The sequence below is a fragment of the Polyodon spathula genome, chromosome 49 (genome assembly GCF_017654505.1).
Source record: "Polyodon spathula isolate WHYD16114869_AA chromosome 49, ASM1765450v1, whole genome shotgun sequence".
Lineage (NCBI taxonomy): Eukaryota > Metazoa > Chordata > Actinopteri > Acipenseriformes > Polyodontidae > Polyodon > Polyodon spathula.
Window position 1 is genome coordinate 1,062,496 of NC_054582.1, and position 19,023 is coordinate 1,081,518.

At 37.9% G+C, this 19,023-nt stretch overlaps 1 protein-coding gene across 3 annotated transcripts in view; it reads left to right on the forward strand.

The window, feature by feature from the left end:
• Positions 1 to 244: 244 nt before the first annotated feature.
• Positions 245 to 19,023, forward strand: part of lmx1bb (LIM homeobox transcription factor 1, beta b) — a 62,208-nt gene continuing 43,429 nt past the window's right edge. For 2 of the 3 annotated variants that reach the window (XM_041238622.1, XM_041238623.1), the window contains exons 1-2: positions 245 to 894; positions 1,891 to 2,077. In XM_041238622.1, coding sequence (XP_041094556.1) covers positions 753 to 894; positions 1,891 to 2,077 — 329 coding nt within the window. In that variant the 5' untranslated portion in view covers positions 245 to 752. The remainder of the gene's footprint in view (positions 895 to 1,890; positions 2,078 to 19,023) is intronic. The other variant, XM_041238624.1, reaches the window with a different exon arrangement.

The window sequence follows — 19,023 nt, forward strand, 5'->3', positions numbered from 1 at the left end:
ATTTTCAAAAAAGATAATAAAACAACAGTCGGGTTTAATTTCAAGAAGTAGTTCTTCTCTTTGCCGGGCAGTTGCTTCGGGATTAATGGCACTATTGACTCTCTGTAGGCGGGACGTTTAGCTGAACTGTGAAGCGCAGGAACACGGCGCGCACCAATAGCATCCAAATGTCAGCAAAGAGACTTTAAAAAAAAAAAAAGAAATGCGAGTGACGCGGCCAAAGAAGGGAGGGTGTATCCGTGCGCCTCAATCTCGGTTTTGAACTGTGCAGTGAGCAAGACGCACCATGGCACGCTAACTTCAGAACGCACTTTGGAACGCTTCGGATCGCCTTTCCTGGATATACAGCTGCTTTGATTCCTTTCCTCGAGTCCGCTACGACTTCATAAAACTGCTGGATTGAACTGAAGCCACTCTGTCTCTGTTAAAACAAAAACCAAAAACAAACAAACACTCAAAAAAAAAAAAAAAAAAAAAAACAAAGACGGTGCTCTTCCTCGTTCTATTTTAGCAAGAAAAAAAAACTATAACTACACAGGTGACAACAGTATTACTTTATGCAAGGTTGTGACGCGACGTGGTATCTTACCCAACTGCTCTGAATCAAACCGAGTTGTATGTATATGTAGATATATAAAGACTTCTTGTTGGTGTTTAGTAGGGCAACACGTCATTGTGCATGTATGCTGGCGGGGTAGTAAATGCTTGTTAGAGTGCTCGGGAGAGGACAAGTCTTCTGACTATATCTTGTTATGGATATTGCAACAGGTCCCGAGTCCTTGGAAAGGTGCTTTTCACGCAGAGCGCGCTCAGACTGCTGGAAGATGCTGGACGGCATTAAAATGGAAGACCATGCTCTACGTTCGGGACCCGCCACTCTAGGCGTGCTGCTCGGTAAGTTTGTACTGCATTTCATTTAGATACTGTCCGCATCACACGTGCCCTTACACCGCAGTACAGTTTCGCTACAGAGTAGCCAAAGCTGCAGTGCCCGGTACTGCATTGCGTTGTGTAGGTTGACTCCAATATACTGCGATGTACTGCAGTTGATTGGAGTTGGGGTTCACGGGCGTATTGACACTGGTATACAGCTTATACTGGAGTGCAGAGTGCATTAGATTGGTGTCGTGCTTACTTTTCAAAGGTAAACATTTGCCTTCCATGCAATGAGATCAGTAAATAAGCATCCCCACTGAAACTACTGATACAAAACAACATACATGGTATTGGCCATTTGGAAACTCGTACTCAATTATATATTATGATCGAATTATGTGTGTGTGTGTGTGTGTGTGTGTGTGTGTGTGTGTATATATATATATATATATATATATATATATATATATATATATATATATATATATATATATATATATTTCCAAAATGAAACAAAACTTTTACACCTATAGTTCCAATCAAATGCATTCATACTTGCAGGAAGAAAACCAGGTGACGTGTTTTATTTTAATGGTGTCTGTTCTTAACCCTTTCTGCTATCACAGCTTATTCCTTTTGGGATGTTGACTTACACATGGATGAGAACATTTCCACATGGGACAAGGTTTACCACGAGCAACACCACCAGAAACCCGAAAAGCAACATGACAATAGCTGCAAAACACATCAGCCTAGCCCCCCGATCAACACAATTATGCTTGCGTACATGTAGCACTAAGCTACACCTGCATACTGAACTTCATATAGCAACTATATTACATTGAAAACGCTTCAGTGCAATATTTTTAAGTGTCAAGAGGCATATGTGTGTGTGTGTGTGTGTGTGCACTGTGCGTGTATTACGCAAGGTCAAAGACAGTTACCTTTTTGTAATGCTGGTAGGTTGCGTTTGGATATAGTTTGTAATAGTTTCCCGTATTGTTTCTGTGCCAGGGTCAGACTGCCATCCCCAGTCAGTGTGTGAGGGCTGCCAGCGGCCGATCTCGGATCGCTTTCTGATGAGGGTGAATGCATCTTCATGGCATGAGGAGTGTTTGCAGTGCGCGGTGTGTCAACAATCCCTCACCACCAGCTGTTACTTCCGGGATCGAAAACTGTACTGCAAGCACGACTACCAACAGTAAGTGAGCGATGGATGTTTATTTAAATAAAAGAAAATAGGTGTCTTTATTATCATCTTTACACATGTAGCATGAAGTGGCAGACTGCGAGGCGGCGGCGTGGCTTTTCGTTTGCTAAGGTTCCTGCAGGCTGGCTCGTCCAGTGTTGTTGTTTTCCTTTGCAGTACAAATGGCAGTTTTGGTTTTGGGGCTTCAGAAAAGTTGCACATTTCAATTTAAAAACGAGGGCCTTGTTTTTTGCTTCTCTTGCTTTAGTAGGACACGGCTTGCCGCGAATTGCATGTCGTTTTTATTTTAATGTTACTGTAATGAATTACTTTTGCATCGTGTTAGAATATTGTAGATTTATCTTTTTAAATTTAAAGAAAAAAATAAATCCTTGTACCATAGCTATGGAAAATAATGGAATCGATAAGTGCTTGGCGTACATAACACTGCCGGCGGTGCACTCTCTCTCATATTTAATGCGTAGTAAAGCACTATATACATTTGTAACTACAGCCTTGTGTTATTGTTGAGTGGAAAATGCATGCAGTTTATTGAAGTACAATTTTGAATTTGTCCGGAGGCTCACTGCTTGTCCGGATATATATAATATATATATTATATATATATATATATATATATATATATATATATATATATATATATATATATATATATATATATATATAGTGCAGTTCAGTACAGGATTATTTTGGATGTGCCTGTTTTGTAACCTATCCTAACGGACAAAACTACCAATCATCGTGTTTTAATGGTTAGTAATCCTATTGGTTTTGTCGCATCCCTAATGTATGTATATTAAAACAGCGGGCTAGTAATTACATTTACGGTAATTTATTTATCATTTTTGCCAAATCAAGCCATTGCGAACCAACTTGGATAAAGTATTGTTAATTCGAGACACTTATTTCGAGACACTTGGAGTTTTTTTGTATTTTTTTTCACTTGGACTTTTGGCTTCATAAATGTTGAATTGCTTTGAAATTCGCACGTTGAATCTGTCCATTACCAATTATTATAATTAACACATTTTAATAATAATAATAATAATAATAATAATAATAATAATAATACAATTCTCAAGCCTTTGAACATCTTTACATTGAATCACGTTTCAGTGCAACACGGTTTTTAATCTTTAATCGATTGTTGTTCTTTTTATTTATTGTTTATTGATTTGGAAACGATGATAATGAATGAATGCAGTACACGTTTTAAAAATGCTGTTTTTTTTGTTTTGTTTTTTGGTTAGGTGGGTACGGTGTTGTAACTTTCATGCGTTGCGTTTCTTTCCAGCGTTGTACAATAGTGGGCGGGTTAATGGCCGGTGTTTTCAGCGGATTTCTCCAGTGTCTTCTGAAAGTGTGGGCAAATCACAAGCAGATCAAACAGACTGTTTGATCACCTGTCTGAATTGCAGCAGCCCCGCCGCTCTGACGCTCATATCTGCTAGAGCCGACAAAGAAAGAACTGACTAAACAAAGAGAAGGAGAAACCAAAGGAGTCCAAATCACAGAAAGGGGACGTGCATGCACTATCGAGGCATTATTCAAAAACGTGTTTAATAGAAGCGGACTGTATTATACTGCAGTTACGCGCTGGGCTATGGAAAGGATGTAGTTCTTACAGTGTCTGAGATAGGGATGAATCGGGGTGTGCGTATTGTGAGGTATCTGCACAACGATCAAGATTCAAAGAACGCGGCGTTACCTGGGGAATAATCATTGTAATAATAACACGAGAGGATTAGTGTTTGCTTATTTTACAGTACTTGCAAAACTTGATTTAAAACTTCAATAAAACAAGAAAACGATCATAGCATCCTGACTGACTGTGAACACAGCATTTGAATTGAAACTGTAAACCACAAAAGGTGATAAAGGCTATCATTTAGACTATATTTAGCACCGCTAAGACAATTCTTCATATCAGAACAATACTGCGTAGCTTAGAGATCACCTACAGTGTTTATTCCAATGCGAACAATTAGATAAACCATTTTATTTTATGAAGTCATTTAAACCAGTTAAATAATAATTAAAAACAATTAAAAAAAAACACATTACACCTGAAAGTAAAAGGCCTCATTGTATTTATAATTATTGATTAACACGCATTCCTTGTAATAATAATAATAAATAATAATAATAATAATAATAATAATAATAATAATAATAACATTAATAATAATAACATTAATAATAATAGTAAATGTCATGCTACAGTGAAAACATGTAAACTTATTAAATCAGTTTTTAACAGTGCATGATTTATGTTATTTTTTTAAACAAATGCTATGGTATCCAAATTTAATTGAAAGCAGAACCAGAGTCTGAGTGATAAGCGCCTCCTCTGTACTGCAATTGTGACCTGTTCTGTTAAAAAAAATAATAATAATAAATTAAAAAAAAAAAAAAAAAAAAAAAAAAAACATTTGGCAGTTGTTGTTATGTTATAAATAATCTATTTTAGTTTTACTTAAAATTTATTATTATCATTATTAGAAGCTTTAAATACAAAGACAGTACAGCGTACAGCGCCTTTTCACTACGCCGATATCTTTTTAACATAGCCTTGAATTAATAACACGTGAAACTTGGGTGTGTGTTTTAATTATAGCCTTGAACCCAATAACACGTGAAACTATGGGTATATATATATATATATCATATATATATATATATATATATATATATATATATATATATATATATATATAAATATGTGTGTGTGTGTGCTGCGACACACACACACACACACACACAGATACAGCCCGTCTGCTTTTAATGTCATTGTTTTGATATTAAGAGCGCCTATATGCGCTTGTGAATGTTTCTGTATGGGTAAATATATAGCGCTCGGCCTGATAGCGTGTTGAGAATTCATTTCACGGGAGGTGTAATTCTGACGGCGGTGCGTTCCCCCGGCGCCCGGTTCGAGTGCAGCTCTACTCGCCGCAGAGTCAGGCGTGAGAAGCCCTCTCTGTCAAAGCAGGCACAAAATAGCTGAAACACGACGGATGCAGCAGGACTGGTAACATTAATTTGGCCCCTTTTTAAGTTTTAGAATTTTTATTTATTTATTTATGTATTTATGTATTTATTTTTATCAAAACGTTCACTAGCTGATTTCGGCCCCTCTATTAGGAAATTATTAGATAACCACGTTTTGGTGTTTATATAATAAATATATATATATATATATATATATATTATATATATATATAATATATATATATATATATAATATATATGTTGTATAGTAAACTCAAAACAAATCAGACAAAAAAAAACATAAACACGTTTTTTTTTTTTTTTAACATTTTCTGATATTCAGAATATGTGTAACGGTGTGATTTATTTTCTTATTTATTAACGTGTAATAATAACAGACAATGAATTCACCGTCATATAAGCACTGTTTGTAGCGGGTTCTTACTTTTGATCTCATTTTATCCAGACTCAAATAACACTGCATTTGTTTTTAAACGGAACTGCCGTTATCGTTTTCCCATTGACCTGCAGAAATAATCATAACGAAGCTAAAACTATACAAAATACCGGTATATGAATCAGTTCACTTTAAAATACTTTCAAATATGATTTATAATTAAGTATTTAACAGAGAGAGAGAGAGAGAGAGAGAGAGAGAGAGAGAGAGAGAGAGAGAGATGCGAACTATATATATGTGTGTGTGTGTGTTTTATTAATTTTTTTATTTTACAGCTCTTAATACGGGTACGCCAATGTAAATTCAGTATTTTCTATACAGTATTTTCGTGCAGACTGTTAGTGCAATACAGGCCTAATGCATTGTAATTCTCTAACTCGCAGTCCGTTCTCCAGCTCCTATCAGTTTGATTTAGCTTGGTCCCCTCTTCTTCTGCCCGGATTTCCACCTTCAGTTGCGCAAGGTTTAGTTTCACATCCCGTAAATCAGCGTTGTTGAAAGAGCCACCATGATGTCAGTCTTGAAAAGAGATATGCTGCGCGTCCCCCACATCGCTGCCCGCCGCATGAGCACACTTCATGCCTGTCACTACATTTTAAGGGCTTTTTGTGTGAGGAGTTTAAACATCGCTACTTCAATCATGGGACATTATAGCTCCCTGCCAGAAGTCTGGCAACAAACAATGAACAACAACTATTGCTTTGCATCAGCTTCTGTCAGCCATTCAGCAGGCTTCCAAAACAAGGCCATAAGTAGTTAGTGGTGACAGTGTGAATTTCATAGCTAAGGCCCGAATATCCGTCGCCATGGAGACCTCTATAAATGCTGACAAAGTGCAAATATTGTTATGGTTGAACGTAGCTTAGGAGTTTTCTTTCTTTCTTTCTTTTTTATTGAGCATTATAACAGTTAAATATATTGAAAACAAGCTTGAAGGGGTGGTACAGAACAGATTGATGGGTGCGCAAAAAACAAACAAAAACCAAAAAACGGTTCATAGCTTTTATGTATTTTTAAACTTTCTTTTGTCTTTCTTTCTAAAATAGAACTGCAAAACCCTGCTCATTTTGTTTATTTTTTTTCACTTGAAGTTTGAATCCCAAATAAGTGTGTGTTAAGACATAAATAAGGCCTTTGAAAATAATAATAATAATAATAATAATAATAATAATAATAATAATAATAATAATAATAATAAAACAAGTTACAATTAAAATATGATCTGAATTTCCTGCATTTACATTTTTATTATAGATAATGCCAAAAACAAGTCAAGGGAAACGAGAGCATCAGCAACAAGACACATCGAACATTGCTCTGTATTTTAAAAAAAAGTCGATATCTTTTTAAAAAACAAGAATGTACTTTACTTGAGAAAAAAAAAATGTGTGTGTGTGTGTGTGTGTGTGTGTGTGTGTGTGTTTGATGAGGAATACACCCTGTTTGCGTTAGCTCTCTGATTTTGATCAGCTCTGCGTGTTTCATTTAACACAATCTGTGCTATTCTCTAATAGGAACTGCATGCAGGAGGATGGGCCTGAGAATACATAAACAGCGTTCCATTTCCTATTTGCTGCATCGCACATTTTTTGTTTTTGCACGAGAGATGTTTGTGACAGCACAATGCAATGGAATGTTCAGGTACTCAAACTGGCCTGTAATGAAAATGTTCCTGCGCGTTTAACCTCTTTGGAATCACAGCACCAAGTGTGACATTACATGACAGCCTGCTGTGTCCCCCAGTTACACACTGACATCGACAGACATCAATTAGAACTGCTCACAAACATAATGCAATCTGATGGAAATCAAAATCTGCAACACTGTAAAAAAAAAAAAAAAAGAAACATTCTCGATTTCCAGTGATAGCATGCTTAGTATTGTAATTCACACCTATTTGACTTTTATGACATTCATTTAAGACACATTAGGTGGCCCACAAGCTGTGCTGTTGGTTCAGAGTGACTCGCGGTCGTGTTCTGAGTTGTAATTGATTGCATTCCCAAAGAGCTAGTAAAAGAAGCTCTAGAATGAAGTTAGATCTAATAAATCATCCAAAGAGAGTTTCTACGGTTTTGTATTCTACTCAGATAAAGGTGGCCTATTGCTCAAACTTTCTCATGTGAAAGTGATGAGGGTGCAGGGTTTATTTTGTGTTCTGTGTTTGAATATAATCACTAGTGTTCTGTATCTATCCTGAGTACATTCAACAGTGTATAAAAATAATAAATTGAGTTGGCATGCTCTTCAGTAAATTCCACGGAAGACAGAATAACATCAGGATCCATTTTTCAAATGTTTATCTCATGCTGACATTTATATGTGTTGGATATTATATAGTCTTGACGAGCGAGGGATTCTGTGTAATAAGGTGTAAGTGGGCTTTGAAAGGACTTTCTCTCAAATTAATGTGGTATCCCCTGAATATCATTGGATATTAGGCGCAGAACACACATGACTTTATTCTTTATTTGAAGTGGACTGTTTAAAGTATTTGGTTAAACTCCGCTAGTCGTTATGTCAAAAGAGAGGTTGTGTGACATCTTAGAACCCTTATTGAAAGAAAAAACAAATTCGCATCGACACAATATTCTGTGAATTCTCCAGAGGATAATATTAATACAAACATGATAAAGGATACATTTAAAAGAGAAGTTATGGGATCATCTGCATTATTGCACAAATTAGACACCTACACATTGACGCATTCGCTGGGCGGTAGTGAATAAACACGCAAAGGGAAAGCATTGAACACACCTAATAAATGTGAAGATTTTCTACCCTAGTTAATCTAATAACCAATATCAGATCTTCAGATCTGTTATCGCTATACCTTCTTTACACTGCAAAAACAAATATTATTATTATTTTTATTATTATTATGATATCTTTTTAAATATTTTTTTTCTGTTTGTCTTAATATGTACCCTAAGCAGTTTCTGAGTCTTTGCACTGAGCACTGTAGTTCTTCTTTCTTGTGGTGTACAGTATGCTGGTAAAGCCCCTGCAGTGCAGAAGAGCTGTCGTATGATAGAGCCCTAATGTCTTGAAGAATGTGCAGGGAGAGCTTGCCATGGGGGACAGGCACTGTAGGCACCTGGGGTGAGTGTTGTGACCCTCTCTAGTTGGATCGAAAGGAAAAGCTTGGGGGGACCCCACGTCTTACTCTAGACTGGGGGTGGGTCCCTCTCGAATCCCCCAGAATAGGGATAACAATGTGGCACTGGAGGAGACCAGATCTATCATTTATCCAAAAACCCGTTGATTTAAACTTTGTTATCAGTTATTAATATATATAATACTGATATAATGATGGATGTGCAAAAGTCTTAGACACATTCAGGGGTTACAATATACATGGATGTTATGAGCATCAACAATTTACTCAAAACCTTTCTGCTATTATAACAAATTAGACTGTTATTAATGTCTAAGACTTTTGCACAACAGTATATCTATCTATCTATCTATCTATCTATCTATCTATCTATCTATATATATATATATATATATATATATATATATATATATATATATATATATATATATATATATATATATATCTTTTTTTTTTTTTTAATATTTATGTATATGGCATGTGTACATCTGCCTGCATAGGTTCAATTATTATTCTTATTATTGTTTAATTAGCCTGGTCGGTCTGAAGTGCTATTAAGCTGCTGGCATGCTGCTGATGCAGTGTGAAAGTTGCATGTGTTTAAGATCAGTGGGATTGGGGAAGGTCCCATTCTTGAAGCTGACACAGCGAACAGGGATGTTTACCTAGAGCTACAAGTCCAGCATTTTGTATGAGTCTAATCCCTTTGTCCAACATTCTGCAAGCCTGTCCACCAAAGCTTTGGCACCTTGGCAAAGGCCTGGAGCCACGTCATATTTACACAAGCCCGGCCAGTACACTGCCGTCAGAAGTTGTAACAAAAAATGGAAGATCGTTTCAGATCTCACCCTTTTATTGTTAATCCGAGGAACTCAAAGACAGGGACCGTTGTGGGAGCGTGGTGTGTAGAGGCAGGAAAAAAAAAAAACGAGCCTCATTTTCTACAGCGGCAAAAAAGTTCTTCCAAAATAAAAAAAAAAAAAAATAGATGTGTAGTTAGTAAAGCTGAATGCTTGATCCGATTGTTTCTGCTTTTTGGTTTTTCCACTGGGAAGTTCCAGTTGGGTGTGTAACTCTGCTGTGTGTTGGGTTTTATATTTACATTTCGTTAAAGCAGCCAAAACAATTATGCAGTGATGAGTGGCTGCACTGTAATATCCAGTTACTTCCTGTTGTAGATTTTTGGTTACTTATTTTACTGGCTGGAAAAGTTTGTGCAGTCTAAATAATGAATGTAAATCTGTGGTTATTATATCTGTGCTGTATTGAAACGATAAAGACTTTCCCCCAACAGCTGTTTTCTGTTTATTTACAATGATATGGTTTATCTATCCAGAGTTATTCAATAATTCATATATTTATTAAACAGATGATAAAGCAGGATGCATGCATACTGCGGAGAGCCATTCTAGACACAGCCCTTCAGTATAACTCAGCACAAACTGTTTAAATGGATAAACATTTTAATAAGAGTGAGACGCAAATTGATAATTGTTGCTATGGCTTTTCTTTCTGGTGTAGTTAACTTAATCCTACCACATAGTCTAATGATGGCTTGATATATGAAGACCTTTATGGAGACGAAGATATCTTATTAATAAGTACAAAATACAAAATAAACTTCAAGATTGTTTTTTCTGCCTTTTACATATTCCCATCAGGTTGAAAAGATTTCATATTAAAAAGAGAGCAACTAATAATATATAGCTTTCAAATATAATAATAATAATAATAATAATAATAATAATAATAATAATAATAATAATAATAATAATAATAATAATAAATTATATGGATTTATCTAATTAATATCTAGGTATTAAATTCCTTTCAAGCACTGTTGCAGCTTTGTTTTAGGCCCATAATCTAAAAAGCCGTTTAAGTTTTATATTGAAAAATACAGCAGGTCTACATGGCATAATATAAAAAGTGAATTCTGGCTTTGAACAGGTCAGCGACCAATGCACCTATAAAACAGGGTCCCAAGTTTAAAAATGTTTATTTTTTTTAAAAAGCCAAAAACAATAGCTGCGCGTGACAAGCGGCTCTTGCTGACTGTTTGACATGACACTTTGCAAACCCACAGCAGCCCGCATGACTTCAGACCAAACACCACTTTTGAGTCTGACTTGTCGGTAATGATCAGGGCCTGTGTCTTTGTGGCTTTTCATCCAAAGTGACTTGGACCATGTCCTAGATATGGTTCAGCCACGAAGGTTGGAGCATACAATGAGGCAGGAGAAGGGGGTGGGGGGGTGGAGGGGGGTGCGAATTCCAAGGCAAGCAATTTGCTGGCAGCCACAATCCAGCCTCGTTTTCGTTAACTGCGCACTTAAGAGGAGCAATTGGCAATTGCCACTCAAGCAGGAACGCAAATCGACAATGGAAGAATAAAGACTGGGAGCCCTTCCAATCCGATTTTCCGTCACCACCTAACGCTCTTTCGGGAGTTTCTTGCGTCTTCGGTGTTTCCGTGAAATAATCAGGACACGGAGAAATAAACAAAATGACTTATTTTTATTATTATTATTATTATTTTTACATTTTATTGCTGTTTCGTGAGTGGTGGTGGGGGGGTGGGGGGGATTGGAAAAACGCATTCAGGAAGCACAGAAAAGCCGTTTTTAGAACGGTAGACTTTTGCCATTTCATCAGCCTTTCGGAAGGGGATCTGTCCGTTCCGTACTTGTCTTGAGTCATTCGATGCCAAAAATAACATAATCTTCCTCCCCGAAGACCTATATGAGTGTTTATTTGTTAATAATTCAGTTTAAAGTGCACAGTCTTGACCCAGAGCCTCCAAAAGAATCCATCTTTCTTCAAAAAAAACCCCCAGGAAAGTTTGTGTAAGAAAGGTGCAACTGATGGAGCAGTGAAGGGCTGTATGTTTGCTTTTAGTACTGCTGCTGCTTGTATTAACAGCTTATATGGACCCACTTTGCTTTGAATGCAGACTTTCTTAGATTTCAAGACCAGTATTTCCTAATTCTCTCTCTCTTTTTTTTTTTTTGCATAATGTACATTGGCTGGCATTCAGATCATTTTGGAACAATAATCACACATCTTTCAACTCTTCCTCAATACTCGTTAATTTCATCACTATCACATTTCTTCTACCAGACGCTATTGAAAAACGTTGCGTCTCTTAAAAGATTTGAAAAAGTTAAAATATTGTTGCATGAAAGGCACCGGGATGCATTTGAGAGTGGGACCATGCCCTTGTATCTGTGTGTATAGCACGTCTACATTATAAGTAGGAGGTAGGTATCGAAAGTATCCTCTCCTCTTGAATATTGAGGGTACATGGTGTCTGTGTATCAGGTTGACTCTATCTTCTAGACTGTGTTGGTGACTCAGTATTTTAACGCGTCCAGGTTTGCTTGAACTGGGTTGCATGCCCATGGTAAGTGCTCCAGTCAGCACACTGACTAGCTGAATATGAAGCTAACACATAGGCTATACATTCTGCTTCAATATGAGGATTGGGGCAAAGTCATTTATATGCTTAGGTGCTACCACGGCATATTCCTCTGTCACAAACTATAAAAAAGATGAATGCAATAAGGGATCGTGCAATCATGTGCTTGTGAAAGAAATCAAACAAAAGACATGCAGCTGAGCAGTGCATTTAAATGCACTAGTATATCAGTTGTATATAGTAGTGTAAAAGTCTGGAGGATAATCACAAGAGGCTTTTTAAATTGTGAGCAGCATAGATATTTGTGCCATGATAATAAAGAAATAAGTGTACTGTTTCTTGTTATGTTTGGAGCTTGGAAGACTGTGTTTACAACAAACCCCTCCTAGCTTTGGGTCATATATATATTTTTCTTTCTGTACAGGCAACACTAGAGTTCAGATAGTTTCTTTTAACAAACCCGATGAGGCGTGGAAGCGGAAGGAAATACAGGGATAAGCGCAATTAAATGTAACTTTTATTTTTTATTATAAAAAGGTCTTTAGTCTTTTTTTTTTTTAGCTTTTAATGAGATTATGTTACAAACACCAGTATTTAAGAGAAACCTGATTGACAGACCCCTGTACTTTTATCACAGAGAGTGACACTAAGCTCTGTAGTCCTTTGTCCGAGCTGGTGGACAGACGGAAACGTGCTCTCCTAATCCCTTTATTTGTGTCAAGCACAGCAAAGGATGTGCAATCAGATGGGACAAGACAAATCCACCACCCGCAGCAGCAACATGAGCGCCCTCTCTCCCAGTGCGGGGAAAGGTGGTGATGGGTGTATGCTTTCCCCTCCTGATCTCCCCTCTCTCGAAGGGGTGAGTCATTCATTTGTCGTTCGTAAGAACATAAGAACATAAGAAAGTTTACAAACGAGAGGAGGCCATTCGGCCCATCTTGCTCGTTTGGTTGTTAGTAGCTTATTGATCCCAAAATCTCATCAAGCAGCTTCTTGAAGGATCCCAGGGTGTCAGCTTCAACAACATTACTGGGGAGTTGATTCCAGACCCTCACAATTCTCTGTGTAAAAAAGTGTCTCCTATTTTCTGTTCTGAATGCCCCTTTTTCTAAACTCCATTTGTGACCCCTGGTCCTTGTTTCTTTTTTCAGGCTGAAAAAGTCCCTTGCGTCCACACTGTCAATACCTTTTAGAATTTTGAATGCTTGAATTAGGTCGCCACGTAGTCTTCTTTGTTCAAGACTGAACAGATTCAATTCTTTTAGCCTGTCTGCATATGACATGCCTTTTAAGCCCGGAATAATTCTGGTCGCTCTTCTTTGCACTCTTTCTAGAGCAGCAATATCTTTTTTATAGCGAGGTGACCAGAACTGCACACAATATTCAAGATGAGGTCTTACAAGTAAGAAAAGCCAGCGTCAGGATTTAGACTTTGAGGTTCGTGAACAGTGACAGAGCTCGCACTGCAAGGTGTGTTTTTGACAGTTGTAGGACAATATGAACATTTTAATGGTGAAATAGGGTCTGAAAATGTGACGGCACCATGTAGCTTTGTTGCTGTTGCACCCCTTGAAGGCTAGAATCCACAGAACGAACTGGAGCATTCTCACGACTTTCATGCCATTTCAGGGCTTAGCTGTGCATGTTTTATCTGTACGTAACGGTTTCTATCATTGAAAGAGTCCCACCTCTGGAATAATAAATTTACAACATGTTTTTTTTTAAACACGGGGAAAATGTGTGATAGCAAACAAAGCAAACCCAGAAAGAAAAGAAAAGAAGAGAAGAGAAGAGAAGAGAAGAGACAGCACAAGGAGCTCGACCACAGCCACACATGTTTGGCAACACAACCGGCACGTCAGGGTCTGCAGCTTTGTTTGTGCCTGAGATGCCGGTGAGAGGTTTTGTATAGTTCTTGTGCAGTTAAATAGCCTGGGAGGTGCAGTGCAGAATCAAATTAATGCTGCTCTGTCCCGAGTGGAACCTTGCAGCCCCCTCTGTATGCGGCATTGCAGTTTTATAGCCATAGACTTTGGGAGCTTAAATTCCTTTGTGCACACCCCTGTGATAATCCATTCCAACCAGCAGACCCCTGGGGGGCTTTATTTACTTGTCCAACTGTTTGGAAGTCTGTTAGACTAAAGATCAGATGCACTGAAACAAATCTTATTACTTTAACCAGCCCTGCAAATTCTTCCTCAGCTATTCTTTTATTGACCTCATATACATATGGCCGGTGGGAAGGTATGTCCGTCTGGTTTGGTTTTTTGTTTTTGACCTCCTACTTCAGCATTGGGACAAAGCTGTAAATCTTTTGCTTGTTCTTGGGAAATGTATACTTAAAAAAATATCAAAAATTATATAATATATATATATATAATATATATATATATATATATATATATATATATATATATATATATATATATATATATATATATTTAAAATCTTGTCATAAAAATAATTTATTTTATAATTTTTTTCTCCATGGCAAAAACTTTTGCAACATTTATTATTATCAACAATAAAATCATTTATATAATTGTTCAGCACAATTAAAGAAATAAGTTACTAACAGCGCCCAGCTGAGGTCAGTATCTCAGTACATGATGTTTTTTGTGATCAGCTGTTTTTTTTTTTTTTTTTAATGTCTCAGTACAGGATGTTGTCAGTGGAGATGCCGAGAATTCTCCTGAGGGTTTTACCCGTTTAGACCATCCCGGCCGTAATTCATTAAATAAGGACCACAAGTCACACAGTAAAAAGTAGCAGCTCCGTCTTTATTACAAAGCAGAAGATCTAGTATGTTCAGCATCTATCAAAGGGAACGCAGGACTGGCATCTGGGGGTAAGTCATGAACCCTGACACAGCAGGTTCTCAAGAACTCTAAACATGCTTTATTCCCTGCGAGCGAGCAAAAGGGTTTTCGTAAACTGAAAGAACAACAATCATACCAGCTCTCTTTGGGTATTGCCGCCGACGTTAACGCTCTCTCTTGGCAAGAAAAATAACCTCCAGTGAAAACTTTGGGGATTGGGTTTCAGAGCCCAGCAGACGCTGTCCCCTGCTCCCCCCCCACCAGCTAAAATGATTTGTGCTCGGGGTCATGTGACCCAGGGATGCATCAAACGCAGAGTGAGGAAAGCATTCGGAGGGGCGGGTGTAGGTGACCAGTGTAAGACAATGCAGATGTTTCAGATCATGAGTGTCGTTTTGTGATGATAGGAAAAGGCCCACCACCAGACTCAGTTGCTGCCTCCCTTTGATTTCTATCCCTCCTTGTTCCTGTCTGTGGACCCCCCCCCCCCCCCCCCCCCCCCCCCCCCCGTACAGTGCCGCAGATCCTCATCCTAGATATCCCAGACACTTTCGAGTTCGTCTCATGCCAGATTCCTCTGCAGAAAAAGGGCGGTTCCCTATTTAAAAAACTGCATTTGATCGCCAGCGAAAGATAACTTCTTCTTCTTCTTCTTCTTCTTCTTCTTCTTCTTCTTCTTCTTCTTCTTCTTCTTCTTCTTCTTCTTCTTCTTCTTCTTCTACTAGTCCTGGGCTAAATTAATAATTCACAGAATAGAGACACTATTTGTCTTGCATGAAATTCCAGCGTTCAGAAATGCTTTAGAAAGCCTAACGCAAAATAACGGTGTAGCAAGATAACAAGGTTCATTGCCTTAAAAAAATAAAAAATAAAAAAGATGACTGATTAATTTGCATGAATAGCAGCATTAATATTCATTTGATCATATCGTAATGTTGCTATTTCATCCTTTTTCATAAAATCTGTGCCTTAGTGGTTATTATTTGTTCAAAGCCCTTTCTCTTTTTGTTTAAAGCATAACCTTTTCATTGGGTAACGTGCTTGAGTCTGGCACGCTTATGACAGTGGGATGCTAGACAGTACATTTCTGTATTCAATTGCTATTCTTAGACTATCAAATAGATTTAAGAAACCTATGCATTGTCAGATGTGACGATTTAAAATCTTACCCCACACCACACCACACAGAAGCAAATAAATAACCAATGTGACATCACGCTACAGCAAAGCTTATTGCTGCAGTAGATCAGCCAGCTAGCGGGAAGGCTTTAGCAGAACGTCTGGCATCACAGCCTTACTTCACAGGGACATCAGTGAGCCTTGTGGAAGTTTATTATTTTAGTAATGCTGCGCTGCACCCACTGCATTTTTTGTGAGTTATGAAAAGAAAGCTGCTTACAATAAAAACCAAAAGACTCTTTCTTGCATTTTGATCCAACCATAATACTAAAACGCGATAATGTTACTACTGGAGTCCCAACAGTTTAGCAGTTTTATTGCCCAGAACGTTTGAAGGATGCTTTTTTTAAAAATAAATAAATAAAATAAAAAAAGCTTTGTAATGTATCAGTCAGTCCTCGTACTGCTGTAATTATATGTTCCAGTTTTCAGCTTTTGATCAGCTCTGTGCCTACACAGCACTTTTAAGCAATGCAAATTAAAAAAAAAAAAAATCATGCAACTAAATCATGCATAAATAATAATTAAAAATGTTTTTACTAGTTAACAGTAAACATCCATTTAAAGCAGGATCTGAACTGCAACTAGCTAGTCACAGTTCTTTACCTAAATATATGTATTTATTTTTTTTACTCTTATTTCCACGCTATCCGGTCCTGATAAGAGATCTGTTTTTTTTTTTTTTTTTTTTTTTTAGCTTTGCTCTAGAGCGCCTCCTGCTGTTTGCGGCAGACGCGGGTCCGACCCCCTGGGGTCCAGTGTCTGCCTGAAGCCAGCGTTGATCATTTTTCTCTCCCCCAGTAGGTTACCACTAACTCAGTCACCAGGGAAAACTCAGTCACCACAAAGTTCCTGAAACTTGACTCACTCTCTTGCGTTCTGATCCCAGCTTGATAGGCAGTGCTGACTTGACCTTGCGTTCCTCTGACAGTGAGGATCAACGTGGTATTGTGCTGGCGGGCTCAGCCTCTTCAGCGGCTGTATATTTAAATCTGTTTACACCATAGGAAGGGGTCCCTATCGGTAAGGGGGGGATGTAAACCCACACCGTCCCAAGTTGTAAGTTGTTTTTTTTTTTTTTTTTTTATAGCAGTACTGGAGAATAAAGCACCCTTAATTATGAATGGATCCTGTGGATTGTTTTATTGCATCCCAGATTTTTTTTATCAAATAAAAAGAGAAAGCACGGTAGAATGGAAACTGCCCACCGATCTTGTTCTGCTTTGAGTTTGGCTCTTTACAAATTACTTTCTGAATCTCCTATAATTTGCAAAATCTGTTTTTTATAATATGCAGTATATCTTCTTGTGTGTTTCTCGTGCACTGCTGATGCAGCGTTTTGAAAGGACTCCCGTCTTCTGTGCTAGACTCAAGGTAGGCAATGAACATGCCTTGCCACGTGTTAAAAACTGCTAATGGCAAGCCTGCTAATTCACTTCCCCGTTAATCTCAGCCTTGCTGTTAATTTCATTTTAAACATTATAATGCATGAAAAACAAAGTGGGGCATCTGCTACTCTAAGCCTTGTGTGTGTGTGTGCGTGTGTTTGTGCGTGCATGCGTGTGTGTGTGTGTGTGTGTGTGTGTGCAGAACGATTCTATGGGCCAACCCCAGATTTTGAAGTGTTCAACATTTTGTTGGCACAGCTAATATTGTGGCTTTGAACAAATGCTCCAGCAGATTTCCTAGTTCGATGCTCTGAAGTGAGCAGCATTGCGTGCCATGCAAACCACCAGCCTTCTTCCATCAACACCGTTCTTTATTTTTGCACGTTCGCTGTGCTACACTGTGCAAATGAGCGCGACATCCTTGCTGTCAGTGCCAGCGCCGTTTTTTTTTTTTTTGTGGTTTAGAAAAAACCCTGGTGCAGCAAACCCCCCCCCCCCCCCCCATCCAGTGGACTGTGCTGCCGTAGCTCTAGCAGCCCTTCAGTACTCCACTCTCATTATCAGCATTTTCCCTGTAGTGGTAAGTCAGAGACATTTTTTAAAAATATTTTCATAACTCTGAAACCTTTCACAAATGGAGTTGTGTCTCTCTGAGACCAGAGATTTGTGGCATTCATTTTGTGGAAACGCAAGCCGATAAATGTTCTTCAATACCTTTTAAGTGCTTTGGCAGTGTTTTTTGTTATCAAATTAAGCGAGAACACAGGTGAGCGTGTAACTCACATACAGAGTGTCTGTTTATTTTAGCAATGTAACTTACCTGATCAAACAAAAAAAAAGAACCATACTGTACACTGTTTATCACTTGGTCTAAGTTCATCTTTAAAACACCCAATGGGAGCACATTTACTCCACATCACCCTTGTTCCTATTAGTACACCCCTTTTACCTACTTTTGTATTTGCTGCTTGACAGGTTTAAAATGTAGCTAACAGTCAATAGGATTTATTTTGAATGATTTAAAATAGCTGACAATCTTAACACCGTCGTGCTAAAATGTACCAATCTGCTCTTCCGCTGGCTTCTTGCACTGTATTCAGTTGTTCATAATGTTCAGAAAATGGCCGGTAAGGGCTATCTGGTGAGTTTTAATCCTCCGTCATTAAGAACCTTAAAATAAAACACCAACCTAGCAAGCTATCAAGGGTAGCAACAGACCAATCCATCTCTTTTACTCAGCGGGGAGAACAGAAGATGCAAAGTAGATTAAAATGCCCTTGCAAACAGCGAGTCCACTGCTATTGAAATATGATTCTAATCCTTATTAACATTCTCCAAAGCCGTGCATGAAATATAGGGTTTCGCGCCACACTCTATTGCATATGTTTTTCTTTTTCCCGGAGAGTATTTTTCAAAAAGTGTCTTCAGCCCTCAGCCCTCGCCGCTGTTCATTATTTTATTCTAGGTTTTGAGTTCACCGCAATCTTTGGGGCTTAACTGGTGCAGATCGTAGGAAGAAGAAAGAAAGAAAAGAAAAGCACACGCTTCATTCTCCTTGTGCACA